Source organism: Aquarana catesbeiana, linkage group LG04, assembly GCF_042186555.1.
Source record: "Aquarana catesbeiana isolate 2022-GZ linkage group LG04, ASM4218655v1, whole genome shotgun sequence".
Lineage (NCBI taxonomy): Eukaryota > Metazoa > Chordata > Amphibia > Anura > Ranidae > Aquarana > Aquarana catesbeiana.
The window spans coordinates 636,748,344-636,772,514 of NC_133327.1; the positions used below are offsets into that span (position 1 = coordinate 636,748,344).

Below are 24,171 nucleotides of genomic sequence, written 5' to 3' on the forward strand. Positions count from 1 at the left end.
AAAAATTAGAATAGGCTTTTCTTATTTTTTCTTAATATTTAATGTTGGTAATATATTCAGGTAATATGTGCAATGGCATTACAGCCAATAGAGTTTACAGTTTTTTTTTTTTTTTTTTATATTTTCAAGTTGTACTTCTTGTTTATGAAACTTGGTTTTATTCATAAAGACGTTATATATCACAATGGCTAAATCTGTGGCCGTAGTGCATGTTCAAACATTAAGGGCTGGTTCACACCACAAAAACGCACTCCAGATTCGTTCCGGATGCGCTTCTGCCTGCGTGTTTTTGGCACATTCCAGTGTGTTTTTGATGCGTTCCCGATGCATTCCAGTGCGTTTTTGGTGCGTTTTAGGGCCAGTTCACACCACATGCAGTCCAGTGTGGTTTTTTTTTTCTGCATCAAAAATGCATGGAAAGTAGGTTATATGGTCTTTAATGGCATAGTGCACACCAGTGCTTGCAGTTCCCGTGCGTTACAGTTCCAGAAAAAAAGTAGAACATGCTGCATTTTTCCTGCAGTGGACTGTATTGGAACACTGTAAAAAGCATAAAAAATGCACCTAATTGCACCAAAAATGCACTGGAACACACATGTCCTTATTTAAGTTTAAGAAAAAAAAAGGGGAAAAATGCACTGGACTGCATCAAAAACGCAATGAAAAGCATAAAAAACTCGCATGCAGAAAAGCATCTGGAACGCATCAGGACTGCGTTTCTTTGGTGTGAACTGGCCCTTACTGCATTCCAGTACAGTTCAGTGCAGGAAAAATGCAGCATGTTCTCCTTTTTTTCTGGAACTGGAAAGTCCTGGAACTGACTGCACTGGTGTGAACTGTGCCATTGGAAACCATATAACCTATTATCCATTTTTGATGCAGAAAAAAACGCACTGGACTGCATGTGGTGTAAACTGCCCCTAATACCATAAATAATAACATGTTATTCAATTTTTACTCCAGGAGAATATAATATTTGGCAATTCTAAAGAAATGATGCATTCAAATTTAACTAAACCCATTCAATTTTAGTCGACTAAAATGTACTGGAGATTTTAGTCGACTAAAATACAACTAAAACTAAAACAATTCAAAAGACTAAACTAAGTCGAAAATTAAAATGACACTTTAGTCAAAAGACTATAACTAAAACTAAATCGAAATTTGATGTCAAAATGAAGACTGCTGTCTAATGTGAACAATGGCGTATTAGAACCTTTGGCGTCAGTGTTTTGTTTTGCTTTGCTTTGCTAGCCAGATACTTTGCTGTTCCTGATGCCTGCACCTGATCTTGCTCTTGCCCTGCATCCTGTACCCTGCTGCCTTATTTCTGCTCCCCTTGTACCTGATCCCAGTCCTGGTTCCCCCTTCCCATCTGTTCCCTGCATCTCCAGTTTACCCTGTTTATCACTTTTTCCCATTTAGGCTTTCAGTTTTTTTAAACATTTTTGCAACAGCGTCTATTAGTGTTTTTCCGCGTTAGCGGTTTTTAGCTGTTTTTTTTTTTTTTTTTCAATGGATCATAAACGTTACAAAACACTGGTGAGCCACGTTTTTTGAGCGTTTATCGGCGTTTATAAGCGTTTGGCATTTTTTTGTGGTCAGAAAAACGACTCCTGAACACGATTTTATGGCGTTCAGAAAACAGCCCATAAACTCCACTGCTGAAAAACATCCAAAAATGTCCATGTGTGCATAGGATAACATAGCGGGGAGTTTATGGGCTGTTAGAAATAAACTCCCAAACTCTCAAAAAGGGCCATTTATAAGCTTCAGTGTGCATGAAACTTTATGCCGCGTACACACGATCGGAATTTCGGCCCGCAAAAGACCGATGAGATTTTTTTCATCGGTAAATGCGATCGTGTGTATGCTCCATCGGTCTTTTGCTGGCGGAATTCCAGCCAGCAAAAGATTGAGAGCATGTTCTAAATTTTTCTGTCGGGAAAAGTTCCTATCCGAAAATGCGATCGTCTGTGGCAATTCCATTGAATTGAACATTGAACTTAATTTTCTCGGCTCGCTTTTATGTCACCGCGTTCTTGACGGTCGTAATTTCAGCAAACTTTTGCGTGACCGTGTGTATGCCAGGTAAATTTTAGCGGTATCCTGTCGGAAAAGCCGTCATGTCTTTTTCCGATGAGAAAACCATCGTGTGTACGCGGTATTAGGCTTGGTTTACACCTATGCAATTCGCTTTTGATCCGTTTCTGCAGTGGTTTTTTTGTGTTGCATTTTGCATTTTTACACATGCATTTTTGGCGCATTTTTCACACGTTTTTTGATGTGTTTTGCATTTTTAAGGTTTTTTTGGGTTTTTTTGGACAATTTGTTGTTGGGTGGATTAAAAAATGGGCTTAATGCTTTTCTGCAGCTTCTCCATTGAAGTCTATTGAACCAAAAATGCACCATTTTGCTTTAAATAAAGTCCCTAACTCTTTCCAAAAACGCAGCGGCTAAAAAGAGCAAAGATGTAAACGTGTCCCATAGGAAACCATGTTACAGTGTATTTCTGCAAAATGCAATAAAAAACGCATAGGAGTGAACCGAGCCTTATGTACATATTTTATATAGTTAGTGTGTAGTTAGGCTTCCAGTTAGTTAGGTTGCTAGTTAGGCATTTTGGTTATATGGTTGTGGTTCACTTGTATCCTCAAGTTTGCTGTGTTTTCTGTTTGTTGGTGTTGGGATGTCTTTTGTTTTACTATTAATAAATTTACTTTACTATCTATCGGGTTTTATTTACTAAAACTGGAGAGTGCAAAATCTGGTGCAGTTCTGCGTAGTATCCAATCGGCTTCTAACTTCAGCTTATTCAGTTAAGCTTTGACAAAAAAAAAATTGAAAGCTGATTGGTTTCTATGCAAATGCACAAGATTTTTTTCTATGCTGATGCCTCAGATTTTATTCTATGCGGATGCACCAGATTTTGCACTCTCCAGTTTTAGTGAAGTAACCTCACAGTCTGGTCTCAGTTTTCTAATGCCGTGTTCACACGATCGGATTTCTTTATTATTTCTTGTGATGCCTGCATCTTTTGCCAGAACAAACCGAACCCAGGCCATCGCTCTCTTGTCTTCCTTACACGCTTGCTTCCAGGCTGTGGCTCTGGTGTTGGAGTTGTGGCAGGAGGTGGAGGAGGAGCATGGTCCAACTCACACAGTTGGGTTTTGCTTGTGAGTTCGCCCCTCAACCCCTTTTTTAGGGCCATATATATATCACTTCCTCACAAAAGAGGTGTTGGCCTACCTCCATTTTCTGCATTTTGTTGGCAGCCATGCAGGCATAGGCCTCAAGAATACTGGGGGGGGGTTCTGAGGGCCGCAGAAGCCTACCGAATTAACCCAAGTGCTGACTCCTCCACGCTCCTCCCCTTCCTGGGCCTTTTTTGTTGAAGGTGGAGGGGAGGGACCTAGGATTCGGTCAGGCTACTGGGCCTGGCCACCTCCTGGCTGCCACTTACCCCCTCCAACTCCTGGCTGCCACTTTCCCCTGCCACCTCCTGGCTGCCAATTTCTACAGCCTCCTACTTGCTGAGGATTTCCTTTGTATGAAAAAGGGACATAGTTTTAGTTTATTGTTCATCAATTACACACAATTTTGAGAAATATGTTGAACAGTGCTATACCTGACTCAAGCTGGACTCCTCCACATCTTCTTCCTGGGTGGAAGGCCCAGGTTGTACATCAGAAGCCTCAGATGGGGTGTAAGGAAGAGTGGAAGGAAGGGTTGAGAGAGATGGCCTGATTTCAGTCTGGTCTGACAGAAATCGCAGTCTGTCGTAGTACCAGAGCCTGGAGACATAAATGTAATCTGCTGCTGCTCCTGATCTCTGGGAATCCTGGACCTTCTTGCGCTTCCTATTATATGTGCTCCTCAGGCCACCAATTTTGCATTTCAAATAGTTGAGCCACGAACGTCCCGATCCCAGAGGAGATTTAAGGCGTCTAATATGTCCTTTGTAGAGATGGTGGAGATGGTGGACATCTTGAAGAGGGCCGATTATGACGGGAAGAATGGACCTTACCCAAATCCAAATGTCAGAAAGGCCTAGATCATGACTAAAATTGTGAAAAGTCTGCAGAAGAATTTTGGGGTACGGCGATCCAAGGATCAACTGAGGAAACAATGGTCAGACCTCAAATTGAGGGAGCAGGATCAGTACAGAAGAATCAAGAAAGTGCTGCAAAAAAGTAAGTATTTTGTCGTGGGTTCCTATTCTTATTAAGTTCGTGCTGCTCTATGTGCTTTTCTTTACTGTTATTTGTTCAGGCCTATTTGTATTAAAGGAAATTTAGTACATTGTTGTCTAGATGGGTTTGTAACTAGAATGAAATGCAAACTTTCAGTGTAAGGAGAGGACACACAGTAGCTGTTTACACATCTGGATGCAGGAGCACTAGTGTGGGACACCAGAACAAACCTATTAAGGTGTCCCACACAGGTGCTCCAGTGGATACTAGGGGTGTCTCCATGTGTGAAACTTTACCCAAAAGGTAAGTATTTCCAACTTGAAGAAAGGGAAAAAATCATGTCTTCAGCTTGGAACTCTGCCAAAACAGACAATTGTACGACACTTCCAAGCAATGTTTCATATTCCTATTTCTTGCCTCAAATATCTGTGTTCTAAGTATACCTTTATTTTATTTACATAGGGGAGAAAATAATCGGGACATCAGAGGACACCAGGGACCCCCAACCTCCTAAAGAAGGGGAAGTCACCACACCACAACCTCAGGATGTGGAGGAAGGAGAGGTTTATGAAGTGGGCGAAATAGTGACCACAACAGGTCAGTGTCTGAGACCACAGCTTCAGGTAATAGATGGATGCCTACATATTTATAATACATGGTGTGTTTTTTTTTTTAGGTGATGTGGATGTTGTGGAAGAAAAATCTCATTGTGCAAGTACACACGTCCTCATCGGGGAGATCATGGTGTGCAATTGGGATTTACAGAAGATAAAGGAAGACATCAATGATATTGAAAAAAGACTCAAAAACATTATTGATGTTTTAGGCAGAAAATAAAACACACCAACATTTTTGAATTTTTTTATTTTTATTAGAACTTTTCTAAAAAATGTTGAAAGCCAAATTTTGAAGATACGCACAGTGTTTCAACATGTGCTATCTGCCCTCATGGGATATCAAGGTACGTGTTTTGTGGGTACAACCCCTTCCTCGCAACTCATGAGATCAGGAGTGAAATGCCCATTTGACTCCCAATTTGTGTGCATCTTCAAAATTTGGCTTTCACAGGGGTGAGATCATCTCATCTGATGAAGGCAATATCAACACAGTTTGAACATACTAATGTCTGATATTGCCTTCAATTTATCAAAGTTGAACTTTGTAAGTTCCTGAGTTGTGTATTGTTTTATGTTTTGAAAAACATGCCTGTTTACCACAAAAAAGGATATTTCTACTGTCCCAAAAAAATATATTTATTCCAAAAAATATGTTGATTTGTTCAAAAACCCTTTTCTAAACGCACATGTGAATGTGCAGAGTAAACATTTTTCTACTCAACAATGTGTGGCTTCTTCTTTCAATGCTCAATAGCAGTTTTTTGCTTAAGTTGGTGTTTACAGTGACAATGGGGGTTATTTCCTAAAGGCAAATCCACTTAGCACTACAAGTGCACTTTCAGTGCAGTTTTGCAGTGCACTTGTAGTGCAAAGTGGATTTTCTTTTAGTAAATAACACCCACAGTGCTTTATAATTTGTATCAATCAGGCCATTATCATCACTCCAAAAAATTAATTCAGGGTGCTGAAAATGATGAATATTATTATCATTAATGCATTACATACATTAACAACAAAAAGAAGGTGTGTGTGCAGCAGACCCACAACATAAATAATAGTTGGCTGAAGAACAGATTATCACCTCATGTATCAAAGAAATTACGTTGGAACTATTGAAGAGAAATGGCCAAAAAAAAACCACATTGGCGAACCTAGGAGACAGCTAAGAGAAACACAAGCAGTAAATCAAAGGAAATATTTTTCAGTTTAAAATACAAATTTATTTTAAAAATACTTTTATTTAAATACATGTAATGTGATGTTAAAGGATAAAACTTACCCTATTACAGTCCTTCTGCAGGACCTGAATGATAGCAAAACAGGTCTCTGGAATAATGATCCCCAGAGCCTGGGGGGAGATGCCTGTCGAGAACTTGATGTCCTGCAGACTTCTCCCCATTGCCAAGTACCGCAAGGTGGCGACGAGCCTCTGCTCGAGAGTGATGGCTTGCTGCATGCAGGTGTCCTGCTTCGTAATATAAGGGGACAGCAAAGCCAACAGACGGTGAAAAATGGGGTCCGTTATCCGGAGATAATTCCTGAAATCCTCAGGATTATTCTCACGGATCTCCCGCAACAAAGGCATATGAGAGAATTGGTCACGCTGGAGCAACCAATTCTTGGTCCATGAACTCCTCCTCCCCCTGTTCATGGACTGGACTTGGGTCAAAGTAAGAACCCCAACACCAAGCCCCTGCACAGCACGAACTTTACGATGAGTACGTACCCGCAACATGGCTTAAAAACGGACGGCTGGTCAGAACAAACTAACAGAATGCACTGAAAATCAGAAAGGCCTGAGAAGAGCGAGCTGAAAATCAGAAACAAGCGGACAAGAATGCACTGAAAATCAAAAAAGTAATATAAAAATACGCACTGAAAACCAGATGCGAAATGACTACACGCACTGAAAACCTGATACAAACCCACAAGCACAAACTGAACAGCAGTAACAAAATGAAATGCACGAGGCTGGAAATCGCGAATCGTCTCTCACCAAACTTCTACTAACACGATATAAACACAAGATTAGCAGAGGGAGCCCAAAGGGTGGCGTACTGGCTATTGAACTTCCTCTTTATAGTGCCATCGTACGTGTTGTACGTCAGCTTGTCGACCGTGTGTATGCAAGACAACCTTGAGCCAGCATCCGTCGGAAAAAAAGTCCGATCGTGTGTACGCAGCATAAGTTTAGCCACGCAAACCTGGACATCTCTGCTGCTTTTGTGGATTTCTGCAGCAAGAACATTGCAGATACCTGTGGCTAGGGACGAGCTGAATAGACCTGGGTTTGGTTAAAGGGGGCGGGTTCAGTGCACTTTACTAAAGTTCGGGTGCCAGATACAAACCTCATTGAAGTCAATAGGAGCCAAATATAAAAAATCAGTAATGGCCATTTTCTACGCTAAAATAGGCAAGGGAATTTTAAACAGATGGCATGGGGGAATGGACACTTCCCCAAGGAACATGTATCAAAGCAAAAATGTAAAATCCTATTACTTGTGCTCTTCATTGTAGTGGCACTACAATGCATCTCCTTCACTGTGCTCATCAACCCGGTGTCTCAAGCAGGGGCAGCCCATCCATTAGGGGTGCCCAAGCACCACCCCCTCTCTCCAGGCCACCCCCTATATTCAATGGATAGATTCATGCATGCATCCATGGCTGCCACAGCCAACCCCTATTCATGCATGCGGCTCTTTTCAGGGCACCAGGTGCATTAAATACAGCGGCCAGGTTTTTTTTTGAAGCACCTGATTAAAGCCAGAGGCTTTAATAGGCTTCAAAATAGGATGGGCTCGGGACGCAGAGCGTGCGACTGGAGCCCACCCAAATGTTGCAACAGCGAATGAATATTCGCTGTTGCAACACTGATCATCCTCCCGGCCAATCAGGAAGCGGGTCTGATACCCTCACCCAATTGGCTGAAAGGACAGGTGATCCTATTGGACACCTAGGAGGAAGGGAGGAGACGCACGGCAGAATCGAGGAGGAGAAAAGCCGCTGGCTAATGCCTGGATGCCTGCTTCCCGACGATGTCTGGATGCCCGATCCCCGCCGCTCCTCGGATGCCCGATCCCTGCCGCTGCTCCTTCGATGCCTGCTGATGCCCGCCGCCTAGATGGGGTAAGTGCCAGTGGACCGACCGGCAGACAGCGGTGGGGATAAGTTTGAGTTGCCACAGGGGGAGATTCGGTTGTTTGCTGCCCCCCCCCCCCCAACAAAAAAAACACCAGCCGTCACTGGTCTCAAGCATTCACCAGAGTTTGTAGACTGTATAAAAATAAGTAGGTCTACAAGCACTTTATATGATAAATCCTGGGTCTTTCTCCTCCCCCAATTTACCACCAAAACCGTGGATAGTCTCCACTTGTTTCCCCACTAATGGTTAGGTTTCCTCCACTTTCCCTCTCAGACATAAAATTAAAGTAATATTAAAGGCAAGTTTTTTCTTTAAAAAACAAATATGTTATACTTACCTGCTTTATGTAGTGGTTTTGCACAGAGCAACCCAGATCTTCCTCTTCTCAGGTCCCCTGCTGGCGCTCCTAGAATGCATGAAGGTAAAAAAACCTTAAACCTTTAGAAACCACTTTAAGAAAATCCCCACTTAGGGTAATCCTGTTGTTTTATTTACATAATAGTAAAGGCCAAATATGCACTTAGGGCTCATGCACACTTCAGCTCAAAGGAGCTCAAAGAAGTGGCTCCTACAGGCTTTTGTGCTCTTTTCAGCTCTTGAAACTCCCCTCCATGTTAGCCAATGTGTCCTTGCACGCTATGGGTTTTTCAGGCGTTTTCAGGCATATGTTCTTACAGGCAGAAAAAAGCCCCCCACCAAACTCATGTTTTTGAGAAGAGCTAGCGCCCCGAAGAGCTTGAAAAAAGCTCAAAGGAGCTCAAAAAAGGTCAAAGAAGCTTGAAAGCGAAAAAAAAACTTTTGTTCCAGCTTTTTGTTTTGTTTATACAGTGGGTAAGAAAATACTACAGTATCTAGGAGTGTTTGTGAAAAAAAGCTGATTAAGCTCAAAGAAGCTCAAAGGAGCTTGAAGAAGCTCTATAAAAAAGTGCATAAGAGCACAAGTTTCTTCAAACTGAAATAAAAGCTTAAATGCCTGTAAAAAAACTGCTTTATTTTTGAACTGCAATGTGCATGAGATCTTACATTAAAGTGGCAGTAAACCTTGGCATTTAAAAAAAAATCCCTTGCAAGGCAATGGCAACATCTACTAGTATGCATCGAGTACTAACGCATTATAAAACACTTTAGAACAAACAGAGAGAGCACCAACCTAGTGCATTATCCATAAAATATCTTTTATTGTTAAAAAGTAATAGTAGGTAATATACTCACAAACTAACAGGTACGTCAAAGCTTGTCCTAATACAGCAGCTTCAAGTGCTCAATATGTCACATCACATAGAGGGACAATATGAGTGGGACAGGCTGACGTGTTTCGAGTGACTTGCCCTCTTCCTCAGAGCCAAGAAATACGCTGACAGGGCTTCCATCTTCCCCTGGTCTTCCTTCCGGGTTCACTGTCTCTGGTCCTTTAAATGGCTGAGCCACAATGTCACGGGAAGCATGGTTTATGGCAGGGCTCTGAAGGAACGGCACGGTATGCTGTCCCTTCAGAGCGCATGCGTCGGTGACGTAATAGTAATGTAATGACACTATTGCACGTAACATTTTCTAAGTCAAAAGAAGTAGTCAATGCTTTTCAAGGGCTCAAAACTCCCCCTTATTCAGGGCATTGATGCTGACAGTAAATTAAGGATTATTGGACAACAGAACGCAATATAAAAGGATTTAACGTAAACTGATTTGGGTCGCTGGTCAAGCAGCCATTACAGGCATCTCTGCCTGACCAATGACCCAAATCAGTATAGGTTATATCCTTTTATATTAAACTTTGTTGTCCATTATTTCATGAAAGGGGAGTTATGAGTCCCCTGGAAAAATATTGACTATTTCTTCTGACTTCTTGTCATGAGCATCAAAGACTTACGGGACTTACGTTAGATTTGTCATGCTCCCATTCTCATTACACAAATAGAAAAAAAATAATGATATAATAAAAATTTACTTTCAAAACCAATTTTAGCACACTGTGGGAACCCAAAACTGTTCTAAAATCTTCACTAAATATCAAGCACCTCAGACCACCAGAGAAAGTCCAATTATAATGTGTAATGTTCATATTTTGGGAATCTCTTGCAGTTTTCAGGCTTTTATTGGCCAGCCGTACCCAATTATTTATATCTAAAATATATACAAAATCAATACAAACACATATATTTTAATGTGTCGACTTACCTTGAGTAAGTAATTTCAGTAGCAGCTGGTTGTGCCTAAATTGGCAATTATAAACGTATTTAATTTTATCTCATCTATTCCTAAGCGCTTCAATTTGTAGAAGGAGGTTTTTAGGGTATCTACAACTTTTTGGTTTTAATTATTTATATCTATTTTATTATTACAGGTATTTATATAGCTCTGACAATTTACACAGAACTTCAAGTATATATTGTACATTCAATCATGTACTAAATCCTGTTCTCTCTGTATCTTCTCACGTTGCTTAGGCTTCGGATTTATCTAAAAATTCTATTATTTTAATGTTATGTCTTCTCTGCTTTCAGCCACTGTTGATACCTCCGCACCAAAGAGTTTGTCAAGCAGTGTTAAATGTAAGTGTCTTTTTAGATTGTTACTGAACTTTTACATTACATATTTCTCTGGAAAAGTTTAATCTTTCATCCTGGATGTTTTGTGTCTCCAACCAAAATGTTTTAACTTCGATTAAAGCATGGAAGGGTTAGTACCTCCATCTGTTTTTTTTTGGCTATATATAAAAAAGTGCTGCGCTAAAATCAAATAATTGTACAAAGTATTGCTTTAGACCAAAAATGTATTAAAAGACCGTGAACAGTGATAAAATTCCTTGAAGAATCAAAGGAAATAATAAATAGTCCAAAAGTAAGTCCCAATGCTCAAATCCAGTGAATCTGTGTAAAGTGCTCCTTTAAATGAATTTAACACCACCAGCCACCATGACCAAGTTGTGATAAAGTGCCTGCTTATCAAATGGACATGACCCCCTTTCTCAAGAGAAGTCATGTACCGCATATAAGGTCACTCCAAGGCTGTCACTCTACGACTCCAAAGCTCCCTGATCATCCCGAGTTCACCATTAAACATGCCAACCAAGACTCAAGATACGGGTAACCATGTGAAGAAATAAAAAATACGCCTCTCCAGTGCAAAAGAAGACTGATAACTTCAGCCCCAGAAGGATTTGCCCCCCTAATGACAAGGCCATTTAACTGACAATTGGGCAGTCGTGCGATGTTGTACCCAAACAAAATTGACGTCCTTTTTTTCCCACAAATAGAGCTTTCATTTAGTGGTATTTGCTCATCTCTGCGGTTTTTATTTTTTGCGCTACAAACAAAAAAAGAGCAAAAATTTTGAAAAAATAAACAATATTTTTTACTTTTTGCTATAATAAATATCCAAAAAAAACCATTTTAAAAAACACATTTCTTCATCAGTTTAGGCCAATATGTATTCTTCTACATATTTTTGGTAAAAAAAAATCCCAATAAGTGTAAATTGATTGGTTTGCGTAAAAGTTATAGCGTCTACAAAATAGGGGATGGATTTATGGCATTTTTATTTTATTTTTTTCTACTGTCAAGTCCGGTGATCTGCGAATTTTAGTGGGACTGCGATATTACGGCGGACAGATCGGACACTTTTGACACATTTTTGGAACCATTGACATTTACAGTATACAGCGATCAGTGCTTTAAAAATGCACTGATTACTGTGTAAATGTCAGTGGCAGGGAAGGGGTTAACACTAGGGGGCGACCAAGGGGTTAAATATGTTTCCTATATAGTGTTTCTAAATGGGTCGGGGGATGGGAAGACTGGGGGAGGAGACATATCACTGTTCGCAATTACTGCAAACAGCAGATCTGTCTTTACTCCCCTGTCAGAATGATGTAAAGAGGTACACTGACTAGTGGAGTGGGCAGTGGCTCAGCCTGTCCCTCCGACTGCAACACATACAGTACATCAGTACAAGTGTGTAGGACATGGGATGAAGAAGCTTAAGAAGGAACTCCTTGTCATGGGTACTGCACACATGTGGCTTAGGACCTTAAGACCGCCTTGAGTCCAAAGAACCCACCCCAAAGGGGAACTTCTCATATGACCCTTGCTTGGTGTCCAACGAGAGGGGGAAGCATGGAGGACATGATGAGCAACCAGTCAAACCTCACTTACAAGAGCATCAGTGTAGTATAAAATCCTCAATGAAGCTCTATTATATAAAAGTATTGTACCCACAAAAAAACTTGATATGCTCGCATGTCATAGCTCAAAGTATCTCTGACAAACTGGCATAACTGTCTGACCATCAGAACGTGATTTTCCAACATGGGCACAAACTCAGGCTGGGTTCACACATATAAGAATTGGATGACGAATTTTCCCACATCCAAGTCGCATAACAGATAGGTGTGACGGGCTCTCAATGGAGCCGGTTCACACATGTCTGGGGTGGCCGCGTTCCAGATTTAAAAAGGGCCCTGTGCATGTTTGGGTCTGGTCCAGGTGCGAATTCAGGCAAAAATTTAGACCTGAATCGCACCTGAACCAGTGAACAGTCCCGCACCGGACCCCAGACACGAACCCGCAGCCGGACGTGTGAACCCAGCCTCAACGTTGCACCATGGTTTACACATTTCCAGGGTGCACCCGCTTCATCAGTGTTCTGTCCAGAATGGGTGCCGCTGTCAGTATGCCATGACCCAGCTGGGGGGATTTTTCCACCCACCTTGTTTGTGTGGAGTAAAAAAAATGTGCATGACCAGCTTTAGTTTATTAAATGGCAAACTCTTCAAATAAAAAGTAAGAGTGTAAGGGTTATATCCAAGACCATTTATTAAACTTACAAAGATGTTTTCCTCAGTCTGGTTGTGCAGTGAATCGCCAGTCCAGTTTTGCATGAGATTTCAGTAACTGGCTGTAGATCTACTTTAAAATTTAAAAAGAAAAAACTGAAAGAAATGATACTATGGTTTCATATACTAATAATTGACAGCTTCATATGAAAAAAGACGAACTAACAAGCCTTCATAGAAAATTCTATGTGACAACAGAAAACTGTGGAATCTATATGACTTCTTTCCTTATCGCTTGGTAAGCATTCTATGTAAGCATGCTATCCACACCTGAAATTACAAAAGGAAACATAAGGGCACGCATGCAGGAAAATAATGTGATTTAATGCATTTTCATGTTATCGTGTTCTTCATTTTCCTGACACTGCAGTTTTGAAGAGTAGCTTTAAAGCATGAGCCTCTCCTAAAGCGTTTCTTATTTTTCATTACTCTTTGTAGCAGTCAGCAGAAGAGTCTCATGACATGGGTGGTATAACTAGACAGGAAGGTGGAAAATATGGAATTATGTCCATGTTTGATTGACAGGTGTATTTACCGCAATTTATTTTTATTTATGGTGGCACCTTGCCAGTAGGTGTCTTCATCAAAAGCTCAAGGGTCATCTATGATATACTGTGACTGCAAGCACAGCCATAACTGTTATCCCTTGTCCAGGCTATATTATACTTACCTTCTCATCCCTATTCTGATTTTACTGGTACTAACAGCACCAGGGGCATAGTTTTCTGATATTACCAACACAAAAATTCACTGAAAGATATACAGAATTTCAATGCTTCTTTCACATGGGCATAGCTGCTGATATATGATCTGCACTTGATCTCTTTGTCAGCAGTGGTTTGTGGGTTGGGTGCAGCATTGTGTAGCGGGCAGGAAACACTCAGAATCATGATTTCAACAGTAATGCCGCGTACACACAACCGTTTTTTACGTCAGAATAAACCCTGATGGTTTTTTCGACGGAGTTGGGCTGAAACGGACTTGCCTACACACGATCACACCAAAGTCCGATCGTTTAGAACCCGATGACGTATGACGGGACTAGAAAAAGGAAGTTCAATAGCCAGTAGCTAATAGCTGCCCTTGCGTCATTTTTGGTCCATCGGAATAGCATACAGCCGAACGGTTTTCCCGATAGGAATTGATTCCATCTGAAAGATTTAAAACGTGTTCTATTTCTAGGTCCGTCAGAATTTTTGAAAGAAAGAGTCTGATGAAGCCCACACACGATCGGAATATGCGATGGAATGATTCCGTCTGTACGTCTGAAGTCCAGTCGTGTGTATTGCAGAACAGTTCAGCAAAACAATAGGCCCAGCGATGAACACACTGGTGGTGTATTTTGATTTTGTGCTGCCCTAGGCAAGACTAAAATTGGGCGCCCCCCCACACCAATGGACACCCCCCTCATCTAGATTTGTCCCACCACTTCCTTTCACATGAGCAGTCCAATTGAATCTGCCTGTCTGTTTTTCAGGCAGAGCCAATTGGACCCTCCATTCTCCTCTATGGAGCAGCAGGTGCAATCTCCAATCCATTCCAGTCCACTAAAAACAAACGGAAGGGGATCTGTTCCCCTCCATCTGGGTGGATCAGATCAGATTGCAGTTGGGTGTAAAATGGACAGCAGAGTTTATTTACATCCGACCGCCCATAGAGCAAAGTGAGCTCCGCAGAGGGTGTGCATGGCGCACTGTACAGCAAAGGACAGGCAGGTAAGTAAGTTTAATGCAGAAGAAACAAATCATGTCTCTTCTGCATTAAAATCCCTGCCCGTAAAGTTCCACTTTAATATAGGTCTTACAGTTTCAGGCAGATTCTAACCTTTATATTTGAGCTGCGGCTGGGGTGCCACACTTTCTGCCAGAGAATGCGTATGGTAGTATGATGCTATGTGCGCAGGACCTATGCGGGAGGAGTGTAACCTCACAGGGCACCATTGCTAAATCACTCCGCTCCTCCTGCCCACCCCATAGAAAAGCATTCTTAGTGACACTGCAACTATTGTTGCTTAGCTATTAAGCAACAGTAATTGCAGTGTCACTAAGAATGCTTTACTATGGGGTGGGCAGGAGGAGTGGAGTGATTTAGTAATGGTGCCCTGTAAGGTGCTGGCACCACTGTGAGTAACCAGACAGGCTGACAACAGTGTGTGACATTGGACTTGATCTGCTTTGGCAACCTTAGAGCTGTAGTACCTGGTGTGAGCCACAACCCCCCCCCTCCTCACACTTCCTAGGTACGCCACTGCCCCTCATTCTCCCCTCATTGCAGAGCTCCCCTCTCCTCCCACCCCCTAGTACTGACTCCCCTTACCCCCTAGTCCCCCAATTACACAGAGCGCCCACCCCCCAGTACAAAGAGCCCAACCTTCTTCCACCCAAGTACAGTGCTCCTCCCTTAACTCTGACCCTCCCAAAATACAGCACTGGAGCACACCCGACTGGAGCCACTTACAACTGAGAAAGCGGTGGACCCACGAAATACAGAATGGTGGATGCCAACAGCATCAGCCATGAAGGAGCAGAATGTGGCCTGGCCGGTCCACACCCGAAAAGGAAAGGCTTCCTGGAAGGTACACGTAGTCCCTGCACCGTGCCTACTCCTCTGGAACCTGTCCCTATCTCTAGTACTGTCCCTGACAGACGGGGTTCCTTTTCCTATGCTAGCCACAGGCCAAAAGCACACCAAGCCCTGGAGCCTGCCTGACCCAAGATGGCCACCAGAGTCACATGGGCTGTCAGCATCCAATCGGATAGCTGTCTCCCTGTGACCAAAAAAATCACAGAGGAACCAAGTTCCTTTCAAATTTTTCCACCCACCTGCATTGCCGCTGCAGTCAGCACCAACTACAGTGGAGAATACAGACTGCACCTGCCCACACTTCCCCCCTCTTTGACAGATGCTGTCCTCGGCATCGGAACACAGTAAAGAACAACAGGTTAAAGAACAAAACATAATTAGGGCAATGGCAACACATTTCAAACAACAAAATCAGACTAATTTGCAGGGAGTTGCCCGCAGTTAGACCACATTGGACAGCAAGCCTTACTATCCTTTGTGATGTAACCTTCAGAGTAGTCAACTTCTAGTTGTGCTTCCGGTGCCTCGTTTGATTGGGTGTCCTCAGGCCAACCACACCCTCTCCACCCGAGTAAGTAACTGACTCCTCAAGAGAGTGCAGAAAGCCAGGACTGGCAGTCTCCGGGAGTGGTTTCGGGACTGTCTATAGTTCCTGGTATATCTCTCTTCGGGAACAACCGAGGTCGGAGGCTTGGGTTCAATGGGAAGCAGGTACCATTCAAATGGATCTTCCTGTATAGGCGAGATATCCATGGAGTGATCGTCCATTTTGTCGGTGGCAGGCATAGTTGACACACTGAGGTTGGTGGGAAGGGTTGCGTTTCCACCCGATAAGGGGTGCGCTCCCACCTGGACTTTAATTAGCTGCTTTTCATATTTTTTGTTCTTTACCAACACCCGGTCCCCCGGTTGCAGTGGCAGTTTGTCTATGATGGTATCCTCGGGCAGGTCTTTATGTTGGTCCAGATCCACCTGCTTGTGTACCTGGTTCTAATGTTCTTCCACCCAGGTACAGGAAGTAGGGTGTTCAAGAGAATCCAGTAAGGGTTCCACAGGTAACTGGCCGTATCGTCTGAACATTGGGAAGAGTAGAATATAGCCTGTGGCCTATGCACTCAAGTGCACTTATGTGCTCAAGAGTTCGTAACATTCCCAGCAGGGTGCGGTTGAAGCGCTTACAGACCCCATTGCCTTAAGGGTGGTAAGGTGTGGTGTGGGACTTCCAGATACCACTCAACCACTCAACCGCACAATTCTGACAGAATTTGTTATTTAAATTTGGGCCTTGGTCTGAGAGTATGCACTTGAGACAACTGTATGGCTAGACCACATGTTTCCAAAACAGTTTGCCCATGGTTGAGGCTGTCTGGTCTTCTGTGAGCACTACCACGGCAAACTTAGTGACATGACCCACATAGACAAGGGCATAGCAGAACCCAGAGGGGGAGCTGGAATCTGTCAGGAAGTCTATCTTCACCAACTCAAAGAGTACCAAGGTCGTAATTGTCACTGGGGTAGTCTTTTTGGGAGGAGCTTCATACATGGAACAGATTGTACAATCCTAGCAAGCCTGTTGCACCCACTCCACTAATCGTGGGCAGAAAAAATACCCCCTGACCAAGGCTTCGGTCTGATTGGCCCGAAATGGTCCACTTGACAGACCTTGAGGACATGCCACTGGGCACCACAACTTGCAGAATGCTTGGTTGGCATGTGTGCCTGTCGGTACAGTATGCTATCATGGGAGTCGAACTGATCCCACCACCTCAAGATCACTCTCACTGTGTCAGACAACTTTTGGCATTCTCGCAGGGGTGACCTATGCCGTTGTGACAGGAAATGCTGTACCTGGATGAGGTGGTTGGAATCTTTCTGCTGCAGCCCATTCCTCAAGGGTGTGGATCTCAATGGGACCATCCTGGGGAACCGGTTGTTAGCGCCTGAAAGAGCAGGATGAGGTGGCCACTGGCATAACAGGTTCTCCCAACCCAAGTCCACATCTTCACGTGGGCATCCAAATGCCCTTTGAACTTCTCTGGCTTGAAATGAATCTTGTAGTTGAAGTGGGCCAGCAGGGTGACCCACCTCTGTTCAAGTGCCCCAAGTTTAGCTGTTTCCAAAACAAAGGGGTTATTGTCCATGAAGACCTCTATTTTTGCCCCTGTGAGGTATTCCTTGAACTTTTCTGTGATGACCCACACCAGAGCCAATAATTCCATTTTAAAAGAACTATAATCCTGGGAGTTGCACTCTGTGGGGTGTAGGCATAGGCTGTCACTATTTCTTGTCTCTCCTGCTCCTGGGCCAGGATGGCCCCTACGCCTTGCAAGTTTCCGTTTGTATACACCCAGAATGGTTTGAGTAATTGGCGTAAGTCAACAGAGATTAAGACATAAGGTTTTGCTTCAGCGCTTTGAAGGCCTGCTGTTGTGGCTCCTGACATTTTGGTGGATTGAAGGGGAAGACCCCCCTTTTCTCTGCATAGGCTGGCTGCTTAGTAGCTGTGTAAGAGGTGCAGCAACTTGTGCAAACTTTGTGATGAACCGCCGGTAATAGCCTACCAGACCCAGAAAAGAGCGAAGTTCAGTGATAGTCATTGGTGGAAGCCACTCCTCTACCCCATGAGTCTTGGCCGGACCCGGGGAAGCCCCCCAGCTTCCACAACATGTCCCAGGTATTGGATCCTCTGTCCCATCAAGCGGTACTTGTTAGGTTTAAACTTCAATCTGTATTGAGCCAAATGGGTGAACACCCAGTCCAGGTGCTGGATATGCTCTTCAAATGACTTAGAGAAAATAATGATGTCATCAAGATAGATTAGTACAGTCTCAAAGTTGTATTCCCCCAAACACCTCTCCATTGTACTAGGGGCATTGCTCAGTGCGAAGTAGACATGTGCAGTAGTTTTCGTCCGAATGCATTTTCGTCCGAATTTCAGGTATTTTCGTTATCGTTTTAACAAACGATAATGAAAGCGCAGAATCCGAAAAACGAAAGATCTGACATAAACAAATGCTTTATTTTCCTTTTCGTTACTACAACAGTTCGATATAGATAGGAGATTCGACGTGATGATGACAATAACAATCTGTGTCCATCAAACCTGTGGTCGAATGTGCCTAATCTTAACTCTATTAGTCCAAGATTATTCTACATAGAGAGAAAAGATTCAACATGGAGAGAAAAGATTTGACGTAGGGGAGAAAGATTCAACGTAGGGGAGAAAGATTCGACGTAGGGGAGAAAGATTCGACGTAGGGGAGAAAAGATTCGACGTAGGGGAGAAAAGATTCGACGTAGGGGAGAAAAGATAAATAAAAATAATGATGATGATGAATGTTATTGGCTGATTGTAACCAAAGAGGAGGAGCAGTAAAATAGCTAGAACTAAGTACACATGTACTTTGGCTTATGGTGTCTGTTGAAAGTTCTAAGAAGATTCGACGGAGCAGGTAAACTATACGACGTCGTACAGTTTAGCTGCTCCGTCGAATCTTCTTTGAACATTTGACAGACACCATAAGCCTTCAATGACAGATTCGACCTTAATTTGGATTTTCGGAGGAATGCAATGCAACGAAAAACAAAATAAATAAAAACGAATTTCGGGAGTAACTAAATAAATTTATTTTTCGGACGAAAACGAAATTCAGAAACTAAATATTTCAGTGTGCACATGTCTAGTGCGAAGTGCATACAATTGAACTCAAATAGTCCCAGTGGTGTTGCCAGGTCGTGTATAGGTAGCCCATTGTAATAAGTGACTCCTCCACCCTGGGTAGGGGGTAGGCATCCCAGTTGGTGAAGGCATTTAGCTTACGATAGTCCACACAGAACCGCAGGCTCCTATCTTATTTCCGCACTAAGACAACAGGAGCAGCCCATGGCTCTAGCTCTCCTGGATTACCCCACTCTAGCATGTTACAGATCAAGTCCTTGACCGCCTGGCACAGGCCTAGGGGAATATGACAATACCGCTTATGCATGGCTGGAGAATCTCCTGTGTGGATTGGACAGTCTATTGCCTCCATGTATCTGTAGTACTCAGAGCTGGGTGCTGATGCGGCAGAGGGTAGTCTTGGAAAGGAAAAGACAGTTCTTCCATCAGCTGACGATATTGTTCATCATTCACGGAGGTCATGGCAGCTTGTAGCTGGGCACACATGGCCTCTACCCCTCGTTGGGCCCAGGAGATGCAGTGTATACCACATACAGGTCTGTGATGGTGGTGTGATTCGGGAGAGGGACCAAGTAGATAAACTGGACTAGGCACCTTATCCATTTGTACTTTGTACAAGGTTCATGCTGTCATCCATCCGTACCCCTAGATCTTTGTGGGGCTCCACCATCAACGTGGCTCCTTGCAGCTGCTTGTGTGCCCCAATAGGCAGGAACCAGACTACCTCTTGAAGGGGTGCCAGGAGTAGATAAAATAGCCTGCAGAAGGTGATATGCCCTACTTTTTTTGCCATGCCACAAAGCACAACATTGCAGCCAGGACAAACTGGATGGTTCTGTCCTTGCGGTCTTTGCCAGGTTTTGCCAGGTAGCTAGGGCATGTTAATAGTGCAACCTCCTGGATTTACCGCACTCACGTTCCCATTATGCCAGTTTATAATTTACCTGTGATGAGAGAAAGAGGGTCTGCCATTGCTGGCCTTCTGAAAATGTTGGCTATCTGACCCCCATACTGACTCAATGGTTTAAGTCCTTAACCCATTACAAGTATGCAGATCAGACATTCCAACTTACTTATTCCATGCTTGATTGATCCAGAATCAGCCATGCAACTACCTTATATTACCAAAAGTATTGGAGCACCTGCCTTTACACCCACATGAACTTTAATGGCATCCCAGTCTCAGTCCGTATGGTTCAATATTGAGATGGCCCACTCTTTGCAGCTATAACAACTACAACTCTTCTGGGAAGGCTGTCCACAAGGTTTAAGAGTGTCTATGGGAATGTTTGACCATTCTTCCAGAAGCACATTTGTGAGGTTAGGCACTGATGTTGGAGAGAAGGTCCCACACTCTAATTGATCCCAAAGGTGTTCTATCGGGTTGAGGTCAGGACTTTGTGCTGGCCAGTCAAGTTCCTCCACCCCAAACTTGCTCATCCATGTCAAATCGTTTGGTGGAGGGGGGATTATGGTGTGGGGTTGTTTTTCAAGGTTTGGGCTTGTCCCCTTAGTTCCACTGAAGGAAACTCTTAAGGCGTCAGCATACCAAGACATTTTGGACCATTTCATGCTCTCAATTTTATGGGAACAGTTTGGGGATGGCCCCTTCCTGTTCCAACATGCGCACCAGTACACAAAGCAAGGTCCATAAAGACACGAATGGGCGAATTTGTGGTGGAGGAACTTGACTGGCCTGCACAGAGTCCTGACCTCAACCCGATAGAACACCTTTGGGATGTATTAGAGCACAGACTATGAGCCAGGCCTTCTCTCCAACATGTGCTTCTGGAAGAATGGTCAAACATTCCCAAAGATACACTCATAAATCTTGTGGATAGCCTTCCCAGAAGAGTTGAAGCTGTTATAGCTGCAAAGGGTGAGCCAACTCAATAATGAACCCTACGGACTAAGAAGGGGATGCCAATAAAGTTCATGTGGGTGTAAAGGCAGGCGTCCCAATATTTCTGGTTATATAAAGGTGATGAACAATGGCAGCCTGAAGTCAAGTATGACAGGTTTTCTTTGGTACAGCTGTGCCTCCATTTTGCTTTGAGGCTTAAAAAAGAGAACCAAATTTGGTCATCACTTGTATGTAATGCAGCTGTTCTGTAAATGGTCACATATTGATGTTTTATGTTTTAATCATAGATACTGTATATTGGATTGCAACCTCTCACGAACAGAACCCTCCTAACCCTCTTGTATTGAATTTTATTGTAACTGTACTGTCTCCCTTTATATTGAAAAGTGCTGTGCAAACTGTCATTGCTGTATCAATCCTGTATAAATATATTAATAAGACCGATTGAGATACCTGCCATGGAAATGGACGCTTTAGAAGGAGAGAACATTAGGTTGGATGTGCAGAGTCGGCCCAGGTCTGTCTTGCTCTTATGAATGTTTTATACTCTGGATCAATGTGCTCTCTATTTTTAGCCCGCCAGAGGTGTCAGCTGTGTCGGCTGTTTGTTTGTCGGGTTTGTGAACTGTGGAAATGGACATCATTATGTAGGACTGTTTACAAGCTCTTCAGAACTTCCCTTGTCAGAAAATCTCCATCAATCTCACGTTCAGCAGAAGGAAGAAAAACACTTTGAAATGATCATAAGACGCACAATATGACAGTGAAACAGCATGTGATGTATATTTCATAAGCTAACGAAGGATGATGGTGCGATAATAATAGACTGCGCTAATAATTTACAGGATTACATATTAACTTTCTTGTATACGTAAAGTGGACATGTTAGCCAAAGGTCTAATTAACACTAGTGGTTGAGGGGTGGTAAATCACTGCAGTTAAGCCATGTTTATAATGCCACCCATCTGCTCCCTCTTAAGCTGCAGAGGCAGCAGCTGCGGGTGTACACATGCCGTGCTTCGCAGCCGCAGCAAGAATTATACCCTCTGTTGCTTTTGGAAAGCATATTCAAATAAATAGGAACAATCTGCAATGCATGCAGTTGCAGCCAGTGCTGGGTTCCAGGGGTTAAAGCAATTGTCAAATGCTCTCTGAAGAACAATCCGAATGGAGCAAGTGTGAATGAGCCCAAAAAGAGCATTGTCAACCGTTTCTAGAGCTAAAACCATATTTTGAATATATTTAAACAAACAAATGTGTGCCTATACATGTATCGTTTTTGGGGGTGAGTATTTCAGTATTACCCCACTATAGTCTACTTGTCAGAAATAGGTACCTTAAAGTTGAACTCCAATTCCTGAATACAACCTTAACCACTTAACCACTTCAGCCCCGGAAGGATTTACCCCCTTCCTGACCAGAGCACTTTTTACAATTCGGCACTGCGTCGTTTTAACTGCTAATTGTGCGGTCATGCAATGCTCTACCCAAACGAAATTTGCGTCCTTTTCTTCCCACAAATAGAGCTTTCTTTTGATGGTATTTGATCACCTCTGCCGTTTTTATTTTTTGCGCTATAAACGGAAAAAGACTGAAAATTTTGAAAAAAAATGATATTTTCTACTTTTTGTTATAAAAAAAATCCAATAAACTAAATTTTAGTCATACATTTAGGCCAAAATGTATTCGGCCACATGTCTTTGGTAAAAAAAATGTCAATAAGCGTATATTTATTGGTTTGCGCAAAAGTTATAGCGTCTACAAACTAGGGTACATTTTCTGGAATTTACACAGCTTTTAGTTTATGACTGCCTATGTCATTTCTTGAGGTGCTAAAATGGCAGGGCAGTACAAACCCCCCCCAAATGACCCCATTTTGGAAAGTAGACACCCCAAGGAAATTGCTGAGAGGCATGTTGAGCCCATTGAATATTTATTTTTTTTGTCCCAAGTGATTGAATAATGACAAAAAAAAAAAAAAAAAAAAAATTTACAAAAAGTTGTCACTAAATGATATATTGCTCACATAGGCCATGGGCATATGTGGAATTGCACCCCAAAATACATTCAGCTGCTTCTCCTGAGTATGGGGATACCACATGTGTGGCACTTTTTGGGAGCCTAGCCGCGTACGGGGCCCCGAAAACCCAGCACCACCTTCAGGATTTCTAAGGGCATACATTTTTGATTTCACTCCTCACTACCTATCACAGTTTTGAAGGCCATAAAATGCCAAGATGGCACAACCCCCCCCCCAAATGACCCCATTTTGGAAAGTAGACACCCCAAGCTATTTGCTGAGAGGCATGGTGAGTATTTTGCAGCTCTCATTTGTTTTTGAAAATGAAGAAAGACCAGAAAAACATTTTTTTTTTTTCTTTTTTCAATTTTCAAAACCTTGTGACAAAAAGTGAGGTCTGCAAAATACTCACTATACCTCTCAGCAAATAGCTTGGGGTGTCTACTTTCCAAAATTGGGTCATTTGGGGGGGTTTTGTGCCACCTGGGCATTCCATGGCCTCCGAGACTGTGATAGGCAGTGAAGAGTGAAATCAAAAATTTACGGCCTTAGAAAGCCTAAAGGCGGTTCTTGGTTTTCGGGGTCCCGTACGCGGCTAGGCTCCCAAAAAGTCTCACACATGTGGTATCCCAGTACTCAGGAGAAGCAGCAGAATGTATTTTGGGGTGTAATTTCACATATTCCCATGGCATGTTTGAGCAATATAACATTTAGTGACAACTTTGTGCAAAAAAAAAAAAAAAATTTGTCTCTTTCCCGCAACTTGTGTCACAATATAAAATATTCCATGGACTCGACATGCCTCTCAGCAAATAGCTTGGGGTGTCTACTTTCCAAAATGGGGTCATTTGGGGGGGTTTGAACTGTCCTGGCATTTTATGCACAACATTTAGAAGCTTATGTCACACATCACCCACTCTTCTAACCACTTGAAGACAAAGCCCTTTCTGACACTTTTTGATTACATGAAAAAATTTTTTTTTTTTGCAAGAAAATTACTTTGAACCCCCAAACATTATATATTATTTTAAAGCAAATGCCCTACAGATTAAAATGGTGGGCGTTTCATTTTTTTTTTTCACACAGTAATTGCGCAGCGATTTTTCAAACGCATTTTTTGTGGAAAAAACACACTTTTTTAAATTTTAATGCACTAAAACACACTATATTGCCCAAATGTTTGATGAAATAAAAAAGATGATCTTAGGCCGAGTACATGGATACCAAACATGACATGCTTTA

The 24,171-nt window shown here is 42.7% G+C and overlaps 1 protein-coding gene across 2 annotated transcripts in view; it reads left to right on the forward strand.

Annotated features, from left to right (window-relative positions):
- LOC141140867 (spermatogenesis-associated protein 7 homolog) overlaps positions 1-24,171 on the forward strand; it is a 381,599-nt gene that overhangs the window by 117,063 nt on the left and 240,365 nt on the right. For both annotated transcript variants that reach the window (XM_073628391.1, XM_073628392.1), the window contains exon 4: positions 10,454-10,501. In XM_073628391.1, coding sequence (XP_073484492.1) covers positions 10,454-10,501 — 48 coding nt within the window. The remainder of the gene's footprint in view (positions 1-10,453; positions 10,502-24,171) is intronic.